This window comes from Aphelocoma coerulescens, chromosome 2, assembly GCF_041296385.1.
Source record: "Aphelocoma coerulescens isolate FSJ_1873_10779 chromosome 2, UR_Acoe_1.0, whole genome shotgun sequence".
Classification (NCBI taxonomy): Eukaryota; Metazoa; Chordata; class Aves; order Passeriformes; family Corvidae; genus Aphelocoma; species Aphelocoma coerulescens.
In genome coordinates, this window is record NC_091015.1 from 74,043,974 (window position 1) to 74,058,802 (window position 14,829).

Below are 14,829 nucleotides of genomic sequence, written 5' to 3' on the forward strand. Positions count from 1 at the left end.
TATTGTATGATCAAGCCTTCTTCTCCATTTTCTTAGCCCCCCCGCCCCCCCACCATTTTCAGTACCTACTTGTGAAATTTCATTAACTACCTGCATGATTCATGCAGCCTCACTGACCTGGTTTTATTATTGCATTTAATTACTAAAACAAACAAAAAAGTCATTAGAGATTTGCAGCTGACCCTGGAAGTGCCACAAAAAGTTTCAGCCTCAGAATTTCATTCTTTGCTAAGAGGCAATAAGCCCTATCTGTCGTAATACAATAATAATGTTTCCTTAGAGTCACTCAGTTTTTCTAACTAGAAGTTGGGACACTGATGTAAAGAGCATCAGCATGAAGACCTCCAGGGGCTACAAGGAGCCTTCTGTGAGGCCCAGGACAGCAAGATGCTGAGGTCTGTGCTTATATCTGCTAGGACATCTGAAGGCAGAGAATCCAAACTTTTGCCCTACTTGGAAATATGAAGGATCCAATGTAATGGGCTTACTGTCTAAACAGCATCATTGCTATTAATTTTATCTGAGAGCACGTCCTCTTCTTGGAATGAAGGAAGAAGGACATGAAAAAGGCCACAGGTCTTGAGGAAATAAAAGATTCAGTAAAAGGTGTTTTTTAAAAAAAATGTATTCTTGCAATAAAAAGCTCTAGGCTGTAGTTCGGGATAGCTGCAGCAATGGGTGAGGTAGGTGCACCACTACGGCAGAGAGAGATGATGAGTGGCTGCTCAGTCCAGCAATGGCAGGCCATGTGCTTAATGGAGCTAAAATCTGTACAATCTATGCCCAGAATAAATTAAATATTCTCCAGAATCGACTGTCTCCTGCACCAATATGAACTGGACAATTTAAACAGGTATATTAGAACACACAGGATAAATACATATTAGCAAGTTTATCAATGCACATCCATATAGTGCATGATAGATAAACTAACAGTGATCAACTGTAACCTCAGATGTGCTGTCAGGACCAATATCAATGACAAAGTGATTTCCATGGCCATAGGAGTACAGGTGTCTTATGTGGTCACATGGCTTATTAACAAATGGCACTAATTAGAACTCTTTCTGAGTGCTTCATCTCACCTCAATGTAAAAAAGAAGCAGCAGTAGAAAAGTTTCAGCTAAGTGCAGTGGCTGGTGGTGAGCATGGAAAGCCTGTTGTTTAAGGAGAGATCAAATAGACTAGGATGTTCAGCCTGGACAAGAGGCAGCCGAGGAGAAGTATGAGGGATAAAATCATGACGTTAACATTTCTAAGGATAGATGAAGTTCTGAGGGGTGTAGAGGAAACAATGTCCCATCATACCTCAGAACTGCTTTCTTTATTCGAACAAGTAGGGCAGATGTAAGAAGTATCCCAGGAGTTTTTAAGACAAAGCAGACCTTTTCCACAAAGTATAAATTGTGGGACTCTATGCTGTGGGAGTTTAAAAGACTATAAGTGGGTTAAACACAACATTTAAAGGAATCCACAGAAATCCATAGGCAAGGATCAAACCCGCAGATACAAACACAACCTCCATCTCAAGAGATCTCCAAACTGCGGATTGCCATAAATTAGGAGGTATATGAGGAGCTCACCATCCATGTGGGCTGCTCATACAGGTTTTTTACATGCATCCACTACTGCTCTGAGGTCAGAGAGACCCAGCAGACCTCCCACCTGGCCCAGGGTCAGCACAAAGCATAGCACTGCTTTTTTAAAGTAAGTATCTTTTGAACGCAAAACCACTTAAAATCTAGCTGTTCACCTAGGATTTCCTTAGTCACACTACTCCTTCTTGTCCTTTGAGTGAGACAGAGGATTATCTAATAGGTTGCAATTAAATCAGAAATGCAGTTACTGTTGTCAAGACATGAGTCATTTTTTCATGCGCAGATCTGATTCCAGTGACACAGTTGCAAAGGCATCTTTTCAAACTCTATAACGCTGGATTAATTTTTTCTTCCAAGCTAAGCTGTCAGCAAAAACTGCTTAGCAGTGAGTGGCAATCAATCCAGCCTTGTCTCTCAACAAGTTAAAGAGTTTTGACATAGCGTGGCTCTCATCTAGAGGTTTGCTTATGAAAAGAAAAATTCAAATGCTTTTTGAAAGCGTACTTTTAATAAAATCATCCGCTTTTAGAAAGAAAAGCTCTATCCAAAGAAGTAGGCTGTTTGCCTCAGCACCTCTTGAAATTTCAGTAATATTGCCATGCATGCACTTGGGAAGATGCATTCCTTCAATTTCACTTGACATTTTTCACTCCCTAGTGTAGAAAGCAGTGTCAGGCAGGACTTGCCAGGAAATACATCTACTGGTACATGGTACACCATCTCACTGAAGTATTAGCTGTTCAGCTACTGGTTGCTTATCTCTTTTGTTACTTGAACAACACAGATTATGAATTATTCAGCTACAGCATGAAATGGATAAATATACATTTCCCAGATTTCATAAAAGTTAAAATAGTGGGCACAGAAGAAAGGGATTACATTATGCAGAAGAAAAAAATGGGATCAGTATGAGGCAAGTATTTCCTAACAAAGAAGCCTATTAAATGGCTGAAAAGTCCCTTGTGGGAAGAGGTGGAGGCCTCATCACTTCAGATATTTAAAACCAGACTAGACAAAGAATTCAACTCTACAGGGGCAGAGGAAATGGATAAAATTACTTATTAGGCTTCTTTCTACCCATCTCTGATTTCTATGATTTAATACATTTTTTAAAATGCAAACCACATTTGTATAGCAAAAGCAAAAGGCAGAAAAACAAAAAAACGTTTTCTAGTTGTAGTGTTGCCCAGCACAATGGAACTTGATTTAAAATTAAATTTATGCTAGCAATTCAGACTGCAAGATGACTTCTCTTTGTTTAAGGTCTAGCACTGAAAGCTTTGTTACTGTCACACTTGTCTCTAAAAAGATGATTTACTGTCCCCAGACTGGGGATTTATTCTTTCTGCCAGAACTCTTTGTGAACTGTGATGGTTCAACTTTTGACAAAGGTGGCTGATGCAAAAGGAAGAATGGTGCTTTACAGAAAAGCAGTGGAGTATGGGGTTTGTGCCTAAGGTCTGGCAGACTTATCAACTCCCTTGGGAATTTCCAACACTAAATATTTACTGATGTCACTCAAAGGATAACATCTAGTCTGCTAGTATGAAAGTAAAAATAGACTCTCAGAACAGTCTCTATCACTTTGAATATCTTAAAATTAAATTAAAATTCTCTGTTCTTCGTCTTCTCCACATTTTTATTTATTTATTTTTTTAATCCATGAAGGCACTGCTTTATTTAAAATAAAGTGCACTGTCTTACTTTGTAGAAATATGAAGAAATTGAAAAAACCCCAACCCTGAGAAACCTTAGGATAGTCAAAATGTTTAAGAGTGTAACACTGTGGACCTCTCACTCCACCCATCATCCATGCAGGAAGATGAAATCATGATGTAGAATTCCTGTAAAAGAAATCAGGGTGCTCAGCTGAAGTGAACCGTCCCAGAGGTAATGCAGGGGTGGGTGTTGAGCCATGGTGGCCCTCAGGCTTGGGACAGACTCTTGGTTATTTTGAACAGCCAAGACAAGGCAGGATATAGCCACGTGTTTTCCTTGCTTTGACGTCAAAACTGTTTTAACAACATGCTGCTGTTTCCCCTCTGCACCCTGTTCACTCTTGCATCCTGACTGCAATTTGCCATATTTCCAGTATTAGTCTTGCTGTGCCAGACTGGACTGCAAACTCAGTGTAGTAGAAAAGATTGCTTCATTTCAATATACTGTTTATCCCCAGTTCCATGTAGACTTGTCTCAGCAGAGGTGGCCGAAAAGTAAGGGAATAGTGAGTTGAATCTACCACTAGAACTGACTAAAATTAAGAAAAACAATTGTCCTGTACCTCAGTGACAAGGAACTCCCTCAGAAACATCATCCACCTTCCTGTGAACCTCCTCAGTTCCTCTTCCTCAGGTTGAAGTGTAGCCATTTAGGCGGAAAGCTGTGTTTTCCTGTTCTGTGCTTGTCTATCTGGCTGTGGGCTGCTGGACTCCACAGAATCAGAGAATTGTCTGAGTTGGAAGGGACCCACAAGGATCATCGAATCTGACTTTTAAGTGAATCGTCCACACAGGGATCAAACCTGTGACCTTAGTGTTATCAGCATCATGCCCTGACCAACTTATCTGTATCTTCGGGTAATCAAGTCTGTTTGGAAAAGTCTATTCTTGCATACATTGTAAAATGCTGGCAACACCGAAGTTTGCCAATAATGTTATCAGGACAAGAGTTTGCCTATTTTGAGTGTTTTATACTAGCATATACAGTTTTAGTCGATATAGTAGGAGCTACCAAAGCTCACAATGAAGCTAAATCAAAGACAGCCCTTACTTTGGCCAGTCCTGTAGCTTTAAATAGTTAACGTAACAGTGGGAGTATGCCCAAATCTAAGGATCTGTTTAAATTAAAATGAAGTTCAATACTTTGCCATTTGGAAAGTAAATGTACTCAACTGTAAAAACAGAAGCCAATTAATTTAATTACCAAATTAATTTTAAACCCCAGAAGGGTCAGTATGAAAAACATTAAACTGCTTGCAGCAGCTGTACCCCAAAATATTTATTCAAAACACAGCTCCTTTGTCCCAGGCATAGACAAAAACCCCTCTCTGCTTTGCTCAGCCTCTCAGCCAGCCCAACCCCAGCCCCACGTCCTATGTAAGAACCCACAGACTCTGTTAACCCACTCTTTGTTAATTGCCCTTTTGGCTCTGGGCTCAGGCCACACCTGCAGAGCTTCATCCCTCACTGATTCCTGCTCACAGGATGGTCCAGCTCAGCACATCCTTCCTATGCTGTGCCCAGCAGCTGCTTCTGCATTATCCTGCCCCAGCCCTCAGGGGATACCATGATATCATACTGTAAATGAGCAGCTGGTGAGGATACAGTCTGCATCCATAGGATAAGCAGGAATTAAAAACAAAAACAAAAAAATCTCATTTGGACTAAATTAATCCTGTAGAAATGAATTTCTAATACTTTGTTCTTGGTTGAGTCATGTCTGGGCATAGCAGGAATAAATCCCACTGAAAGGGAATTGTCGTGGTGTGCAGGAAATATTTTACAGCCCCAGGAGCCATTACTTTCCAAGGAGAGAAAAACAGTCAGAGAAAAGGAAGGAAAAGCAGGCAGAGAAGTGTGCAAGTCTTGATTTTAGCCCCACGTACATTGATTTCAGCAGAGCTATTCCACTGCAGAGGACACAAGAATTTTCAGTTCAAAGTCTAAAGGACGGTAGAGAATAAAAATAAGGAAAGAGTAATATCTGAAGTTCTTCTAGTCTCAGTCACACAGAAAAAATTCTTCTCCACAAATAATTGAGATTTATCTCCCAGCAATTCTCAATGGCCATATTGTAAGTCATACAGGTATTTTATGACACCAAAGCTGCAATAGCATGCTCTGGCTGAGTAGCAGGATAGCTGTACAATCAATATGCTTTTGCACGTTTTCATCTTTGAGTGGGTTTGTATTGCAGCACAGTCTGAAATAACAGCATAAATTTAATGGGCTGGCAGTCTGAAAAGTAGAGAAGTACAACAACAGGTGTATTAATTTGTGCTGTGATGTGTAACCCATATCACTGTAATTTTGCTACAATTAGGCTCTGTTTTAACACAGAGTACAAAATACCTGGCACTGGAGCTAAGATAATCAGCTGAAAATCAAAAGGAAAAGACAACAGGTAGCACTGTAGAGCATGTTGTGCAGAGGTAATTCATATATATCACACATTTGCAAAACCTATTTCCTCTGTTAGTCAGCCCTTTATTAGAGACACTATATCCAGACAAATGGAACAAATCCTAAAACATACAAACCCCTAACACTACAAATACATCTTTTCCCAAAGTTATGAAGTTCTACAAAACCACATAGGTTTCTATCTTTCTTTCTTTTTGACATGATTGTTGTTGGCTACCTAAAATTTATGAGTTCATAGATGAGTCAAACCTTGACTGGAGATGATTCCTCTTCTAACTACATGTGCTTTACCACAAACATTAAAAACAATTACTTTGGAATAGTAATTTCTAGGAATTCTGATAATATTTTAGATATAATTATTGTTATTACAGAAAACTCTGAAACATTTCCTTTAATCATTCAATACATAGCTCCATAACTCCATACACTTGAAAACTATAATTTCACTGTAAGTTTTCTTCTTACATATGTGTCTATATGTACATACACACACATATATACGCACTATTATAAAATGAGTGTCAAGAAAAGCAGGACCTTTACATTTCTATGTTTTCTCTGCTTGCAATAGGAATAAAACTGCAGATACCACCTGTGCCATCTACAAAAATTGAACCAGCTTGACTTCAAATCCTCTTGACAGGCTCTGCTTTTCCCACTGTCATTTTTCATTCTTACCAAAGTCTGTTTGCTCTAAGAGTATATTGTTAGGCCATACATTCAATTTGCATGCAACAAACCCCTCTCCCTTTTACACTGTCCTGAAATGACTAAATCTTGTGCCAGACCCAAAAACCAGGCTTGCACTGCTCAAGTCCACCCTGCAGTGCACAAGAAAACCAGTTTGCAGCTGTGGTGTTGCTAGACCTAATTATACACATAAATGTTAAATATTACTTATTTTTGTGCTCTTCCAGTAGTTCAAAAAGCAGCCTAAACCATGCAACAAACAAGCAAGCCTTACAGGGCCTGGTTCTATTTGTGGAATGGTAAAGTATCAGTAATTCCTCTGAGCTCCACTAATTGAGACATGCTAATTGCCACATCTAGATTGCCATCAACTCACACTGGTGACAGGGGGAGTTCAGAGTACTGAACATTTTGAAGTACTATGCCTTAAACAGAAACCTTTCCAAAGTCATAGTATCTCCTTACAGTGCTCACTCTGTGAACTCAGAACACAAACAAACAAATGAAACACAAAATCCAAAAAAAACCCAACCAAACAAAACCCCAGTTAACCATTTCAGATTTTTTTTCTCAAATTTGTATTAGTGATTGAGGATCTGTTTCCTAATGGTTGGGAATAAAAGTCTATCTTAAGAGCTAAAGTCACATAAGCCAAATTCTCCAGCACAGCTACCACAGAGTACATGTGCATGATGTTGGTAATCTGTTAGGAGGGCTGGTGGCATGGAAATGTCATTAGTGGTGGTGGTGGAAATGCTGGGAGGGAGGGTAAGCATAACAGAACACAGCTAGAGAAATCTGCAGCTCTGAACCCTCAAAGGGATGCCTAAGGTGTGTACACTGAAATAAGTGCATCTGGAGAACAGCAAACACGTGGCTGGGTCCCAAGAAGTACTCATTAGCAGGAATATTTCACAGCGAGCTGCAAGTGTATGTCAAGAAAAAATGGGCTTCTCATTGGGGACAGTGTTCTGGAGACAAGTTTTTAACATCAAAAATAAAAGTTTGCCTGCCACAAGTATTTTGCTATAACAAGAACTAAAAAAAATTGGTAATTTGTTTTATTCTTAAAATATTAACTAATAGAGTGAATTAATTTGCTGTAAATGATGATGGATGATAAATAACAGATATTCCAGAGCATGAGATGCCTTGGGTGAAGAGATGCAGTACTTAGATCTAGAAGGTGTCTGCGACAGTAATTTCTCCTTGGGTGAATCCTACAGCCTGAACTGACTTGATCAAGTCAATACAAAGCAAAGTGCTACTCATCTGAACAGTGGTAGCAGCAGCAGCAGCAGGCACCAAGTTTGGAGATTTTGCTTTATCCCTTTCTAAAACTCAGCCCTTCAAAATCAACAGGTAATTTTTATTTCCAATTCTTACATCTAAAAAAGCTTGGGGTGAGTGGGGTCAAATTCAGTTGGAACAAAAGGGACCAGGTAGCTACAGCCACTGCTTCCATTTAGAGGGATGGACAATAAGAATAAATAAGAATACAAAGAATACAAAAATGGGATAAATCAACTATGCTACACATCTGGTAATACATCTTATTTTACTGTATTTGTTATCAAGATGACATGCAGTCTAGAACTTCATGGCAAACACACTGGCAAAAGCCATAAATCATGAGAATAACAAGGCTCGAAGGAACAAGGCTTACAAAGACAACCCCAAGGGTGACTTTCTTGGATACCAGTAAATAAATCCCTAAAGGCAAGGAGCTAAAGTACAGCAGCCCTAGCAACCACACTAGCACCCGAATCGAGGTCTGGAAGAGCAAAGATGTGCAGTTCCACACTGTCCAGTTGTGGGACACAGTTGCAACAGAGTCAAAACTTGTAGGCCTGTAAAATTCCACCACAGGGGTTGAGTTCAGAGTCTGGGGACTTTCTCTTTGTACTTCCATGATTGTTATAACCAGGCAATTAGAAGAGGTGTGAGAAGGGCTAACCAGAGATGCCAGCCTTTTGGGAGTCAGCAACAGTTCTGTTGGATTGTCTGGTAGGCACTTCTTTCCCTTTCCCCCACAAGCTAAATTCAGAAGGATGTTGTTGTCATCAGGAAGACTACTAACCTCATCGTCTGGCAGGCACGTTTCAAACCTGCAAAACGGGCACACTATGACTCCTTGTGGGGAATCACCGAAGTCTATGATCTTGCAAAGGCATTTGGCACACACTCTGTGACAACACTCCAGCACTTTTGGTTTTCTCTGCCGCAGGTTGTAGCGGTTGTAACAGATCTTGCACTCAAGCTCATCTGAGCTCTGGGTCTCCACGGACTCCTCTGGTAGTTGAGTGGTCATTTCTTCAGATAGTTTTTAGACTTGTGGAAAGAGAAGTCAAGGGATGAAGAGGTCACTCAGGCTTTTTTTAGAACATTTTCCTATCACCCATCTCAAACAGGAAAAGAGGAGATGACATAATTGAAAAGCATCAGTAGACATCATCCATTTTCATCTTCTACTAGGGATTGTGCACTGCATGTCCTTTACTCTGAGCCAGGCATCCATCTGAAAAAGCCAAAGTGGAATTTCTGTTGAAGGCAAAGGCAAAAACAGGAGAGGAGAGGGGAAGGGGAAAAGAAAATGGAAAGGGAGAGAGGAAAATGGAGAGGAAGAGGGAAAGCTTTAGCAAATGAAACACACAAGTTCTACTTTTTATAAGCTCAGCCTCCTTTGCTAAAACTACCTCTAAGATAGCTTTTTCCTGTGGCATATGAGGCCTATATAGCAGTCATGCTGATAAAACTTAGCATCATGCTGCACAGATTTATCTTGGAGTTGAAGCCCTGACTGGCTCAGCCCATGAAGGTCTCAGCAGAAGCTGAAATCTAATCACTGAGCTGTGACCATTTGTTTAAACTCTGGTTTCCCAAGGAAATGAGACCTGACACCTGGAGCTTTTGGTCTTTCCTGGTAACTTGTGAACCTGCTGTCCAATTTCAAACAGATCAGCAGAAGGGTCGCAGTACTGAAGATAATTAAGTTTCTAAAAAGAAATGAACACTGGCTATTGGGTAGAGGAGAGATATTTATAATAAGTACCATTTATCCTGGAGGGCAATGGCCGGTCAGCACACCCCAACCTCTGCTCTGAATGGGCAGCATACTGTCTGTAGCTCAGCCAGAGAGGAAGGCAACCCAAGGGAAGCTAGTGATACTCTGGGGAAATAAAGAGTTTGGGGGAGTGGAGTAGGTATGAAAGAGATCTAGGGTTGTTGCAAAGAGTTATGTGGGGACCTAGGTCAAATTTGGATTAGGCTTTGTTAATTTTTCTGTTTGTGGAGCAGGTGATTTCTTTTCCTCCACCCAGCTTCTGGACATACAATTACAAAAATGAGTGTTCTTTAGCTTGCAACAAATGCCTCCTTTGATATGTGGCTGCTGGGATGAAGGCTAATGTGTCTCTCAAAGGCATTCACCAGATGCTCTGGTTTTCAAGGGTGTCACGGCTGTGACAGCTGTTTCACACCTCAGCTAAGGAGAGGTCTGTGGCATGCTTGCTCTGCTGCCCTCCCACTCTGCGCAGCGGTTTTGCCACTAGACCCATCTGCCTCACTTAAACAAATGTCATATTTTGTAACATGACTTCAGAAACAGTCCATGTATTATAAACAAAACATTAACCAGGAGTATGTTCTCTGGGGATCAATAATCACCAGCATTTACAAAACCAGCTCTTATCTGCCAGAAGATAAAAACTTCTTCCAGATTCAGGCACATGCTTGCTTACAGAAATGAGGGCAGCACTGCATTTTGCAGGCTTTCAGACTCATCCCTTTACTGCTAGAGTAGCAAGGAATTTGCCACAGTCAAATGATGGGCAAAGTCAGCACTTGTGTCCAGCTGCCTCTTGCATTATCAGTAAGTATCAGGCACACTGAATATGAAAAAGTGGCCTATTTCAAGAAACTTATTTTTTGACTATTTGTTTCAGTAAATATTTGATTTCTTTCCCTTTCCATTAGGAAGTTCCTACTCACTCCTAGCATTCAGATTTTTGTTCTTTTTTTTGAGGCCAAGGCAGGAAGCAACTCTTTTAAGCAATGTGCTCCTTCTGTCAATACATTTTATCTGCCAACCATCAGGTACAGTAAAGTCACTTTCATGGGCCTCTTGGTCTTACTGTGCTTTAAGTATTTTCTACTTCTGCATATACATCAGAAGATGGAGAGATATGAGACAGGTGGATATATTACTTCTAGAAGCAACGTAATTTGTAAACCTCCTGGATTTTAAAACAAAGATGTAACCATTAGACAATGCAGTAATGAAAATAACATGACAGCATAGTGAAAAAAACCCCACATATTTCTCTAAGAATTGTTACAGACATGGCCCTCTTTCCATTCAATTACTTCAATAATTCCTTCCCTGCCTCTTCCAATTTATGTCTTTAGTGCTCTAAAAGTTCTCCGCCTTACTGTTGTTTTTATTATTTGTACTGTGGATATATTTGTGGCATGTTGCATCAGGCAAGGCAAAGGTAAGACCAGCCACAATTTTCAAAGTGTACAAGCTGGACATCTTCTAAGACACAAAAAGGACATCTTTTACAGAACTTAAAATTTTTCCTTTATCCTTTGTTACACTGTGTGCTTCCTTATTAATATCTACTACTCTTTTTATTTCATCCCAAATATAATCTTCTAGATGACTTTTAGGTAGATATAAATGACATGAGCTGCTAACTTTCCAAAGGATGAATAAATCACAAAATGGACCAAAAAAAGTGAAATGCCAGCCTATGGAAAGGCAAAGAACTGCTGAAAAATTAAGATGCCAAACAAAAAAGTTATGGTTTTGGACTTTTACATCTTGAGTATCATTTATCTTCTGTACCTGAGGTGAATTAGGATTACTAATAAGGTACTGCTGGTAAACACTGTCCTACAACATAAAACTAGATTCCTGAATAACCAAAAATCTCCCAAAATATGTGTCTGTTTCTCATAGAAAATTATGACCTTTCTCTGAAAACTTCCAACTAGAAAAATCTTGATATTTTAGTGTTTATCTTTCTAATTAATATTTCCAGGTTTTCCCAAAACCCAACTCACTTTCCAACCAACTCTCTTCAGACATGGAGAACTTTTCCCTGAATCAGTTTTCAAACTGCATGTGTTTTCCTGATTTTACCGCCTTTAAGTGCCAAAATTTGACATTAATACAAGGAACAACAAGTCTCTGGGACTAGCAATGTTCCAGTTGCTAAATGCAGATTATTAGCTCCATTTCCAGAGCACAGTGATCCTCCTATTGTAGTTTGTGTCATGAGCTATTCTACAATATTTTTTTCAAACTTTTTTTTTAATATAATGTACTGGACGAGAAAGAGTGACTTTCATCATCTTTCTCACTTCACAGACTTTCAAAAAAAAAATATCCATCTGTAATAAAACATCATTGATTGTTTTTTCTTTGGCTAACTTTAGATCTTGGATTTCTCCTTACGTGTTTTAGTGTGAATACTGCTTATTCCTATTCGTTATTTATACATCTTTTCCTTGAAAATTAAAATTTAATCACTAGTTCCTATTAAGGCTTTTCATGCATTTTTTACCCTCTCAGCTCTGTGGTGGTTTTAGATGCTTCTTCTGTCTTTTTTGCTTTCCTGATTTCTTATGGAAATTTTTCCTTTTCAATATCTACTTTACTGCTTGTTTTTTTCTTCTCCTGGGAACTGGCACATTTTTGGGTTTAATTAATGCTGCCCTGTTATTACATACATCACATACACGAAAAAGTTCTCCAATCAGAGACTTATTAAAAATATATGGAAACTGAGGCTTTTAAAGAAATTTGGCTTCAAATTATTCCTATTTCTTGAGAAATGAAGTGAAGCATTTCTCAAGAAATATGGCTAGCTACTCCTTCAAGCAAATTCTGCTCTATATCAAAGACTTTCTAGCTGGTCTTTTGCATGCTTCCCAGGTGAGTATTTACTGGCAACTGGCAGGATAAGGAATTAAAGAAAGGAAGAGGTTAAATACTGCCCCTCTGAATCCCGCTCCCTCACCGAAAAGGTGACAATTCACATACTTCTTCTTGTTGAGTATTAAAAACAATATTAAGTAGGGAAAAAAAAGAGATTGTGTCTATGTGTTCATGTTGTATCCTCCTCTTTGAGATACTTTTTTTTATGATGCCACAAGAAGGTATAACCCTATTATGTGCTCCGATACTCCATTAATATTTGGGCTATTTTAAATATTGAGCTGCAACCTGCATGTTCTTTTTGACCTTGAAATCCAGGGGCAGTCATGATGAGTCTAACCTCTTTCACTTCAAGTAAAAAATTTGTAGTGACTGGAGATCAAAGTGAAGTCCCATGTCTATTTTATTTTATTTATTTATGTGTGTATTTTTATTAATTCTGATATTTGTCATGACTTTAAGCTGCCTCTTATGTCCAGTTTTTCACCTGAACTTAGACTTGTCTCACCTGCTTGTTTGATATCAAGAGACACAAGTTGTAACTACAGAAATTTCAATTACAGATTAGAAAAAAAAACAGTACACAAGGTATTCAAACACTGAATACATGTCAAGACAGATGTAAGTGAAATCTGCAGCCTTACAGATATCCTTGACTGGATACAACCCTGCCACTCTGCCTTGGACTTAAGCACTGTTTTGAGCAAATGGAACTGGATTTTCCTGGAGATTCTTTCTAAAACCAATTATTCTATGATTCAATGTTTTGGTATCCTGAACTCACTCTATGTGTGACCTGTCTGAAAAGCTTTATCTCTTACTGAATAAAGAATCAGGCTGACAATTGTTCATGTAGCTAAACAACTCTCCTAGATAATAATTCTTTCATTTAACAAACAAATTCATTTTTACAAAACCTAGAGTCCTTCTGCTATCCTGTCTTCCACAGAATCTATCTGATGGGATCAACACAATGCAATTGCAGAATGTTTCATTCCTGTGACTATTATGTAGTACACAGCAGCTTTCTGAACAAAATATAAACTACAAGACACGTCCAATGATGACAGTATCCACTGCGGTTTATTCAAGAACAAGCACATCTGTTATCCTACGACAAGCACTTGTCTTTTGTAAGAGTCCTGACTAAGTGCTGCAGGAATGAATCCATCATTCCTGTTGCTGCTTGAGCTCTGACTCCTTCTCTTTCTGTCCTGGTGCCACCTGTCCTGTACCTTACAAACTCCTCTACTTGAAACTTTTACTAAAAAGAAAGAAAAGCTGAAGACAGAGAGGCATCTTCTGGATGGCAGAATAGCACAAGCAGTCACTACAGCGCTCCATGTGACTGCTGGAGGGCAGTCCCAGAATCAGGGGGAATATCCTCCCTTGAGGGCGAGAGGAGGTGACCCACAGGACCAGACTGAGTTGCAAGCTCTTATGTATGACCCCACATATGGCCAGACAGAGTGCAGTGGATCATCAGCCCAAACAGGCCAGTGGCCAATGATCAGTTTTGTATTAATCACTGTTCTGCAACTGCAGGCTTTCTTCCGAGGCATGGAAAGAAAGGTGAATGGGTGGTGCAACATGTTATGGCCCTTCTTTGCACTCATCTATCAAACACTGTGTAGACGAAGTGTTCTTATGAGAGGCCAGAAGCAATTACTTGTAGATGAAACTCTCAGTATTGGAGCTCAGTCATGCTGACAGGGCAAAGTAGATGGGAAATTTGTGCCTCTCTTCCCTAATGGAAGATCATCTTTTCCCAGTTCATCAAACCAATCTTTTATCATTCATCTCTCGCACTTTTTTTGTTCAGTGAAGGGAATTTGACAACGTTTCAGATATAACCTAAAATGAATATATGAGCTCAGCAACTTCCATAAGAGATCATCCATGGACCTACCCAACATGTGATATTTTCAAACGTTTTCAAATATTTTCTATTTCCTTTAAATAGAAGCTAAGCATATTTAGGAAATAAGAGAAGGAAAAAAAATATAGATAGACAAATAAATACAGAGAAACTTACTTTCCACAAAAAAGAACTTCTTGCAAAGGTTCACTTGCAGGGAACACAAGAAATTCTTCTCCACATGGGCAAAAACTGGTGGAAAGGAGGGAAAAAAAATTAGTAGAGCAGGAATACAGCTGGGAGATTTTCAGTCTATTTTCTCTGAAAGAGAGGAAGGAGTCCAACTTCTCCAGTTTGGATAGAAATAGCCATATGTCGAGACTTCTGTTTAGAGAAATATACTGGGTAAATCTCATTTACTAAAATTATTTCTGTAATATAATCCAGTTATCTTTACAGATCTGTTGTTGATTTTAAGCCTCTTTCAATATTATGTGCTAAACACTCTGAAGTGCTATCTCTTCTAGCAACCACATATTCACGAATGTTAGTAATTCACTAAAAAACTCAACCTCAAGGCAGAGCATCCAAAGA

At 39.2% G+C, this 14,829-nt stretch overlaps 1 protein-coding gene across 1 annotated transcript; it reads right to left on the reverse strand.

Annotated features, from left to right (window-relative positions):
• Positions 1-8,006: 8,006 nt before the first annotated feature.
• Positions 8,007-8,780, reverse strand: RNF182 (ring finger protein 182). The gene has a single exon (XM_069005869.1). The coding sequence runs from the start codon at positions 8,742-8,744 to the stop codon at positions 8,007-8,009; it is 738 nt and encodes a 245-aa protein (XP_068861970.1). The 5' UTR covers positions 8,745-8,780.
• Between the last annotated feature and the right edge of the window lie 6,049 nt (positions 8,781-14,829).

Coding starts and splice junctions, on each gene's coding strand:
- RNF182 (XM_069005869.1), bottom strand. CDS start 8,744: ATGACCACTCAACTACCAGAGGAGTCCGTGGAGACCCAGAGCTCAGAT.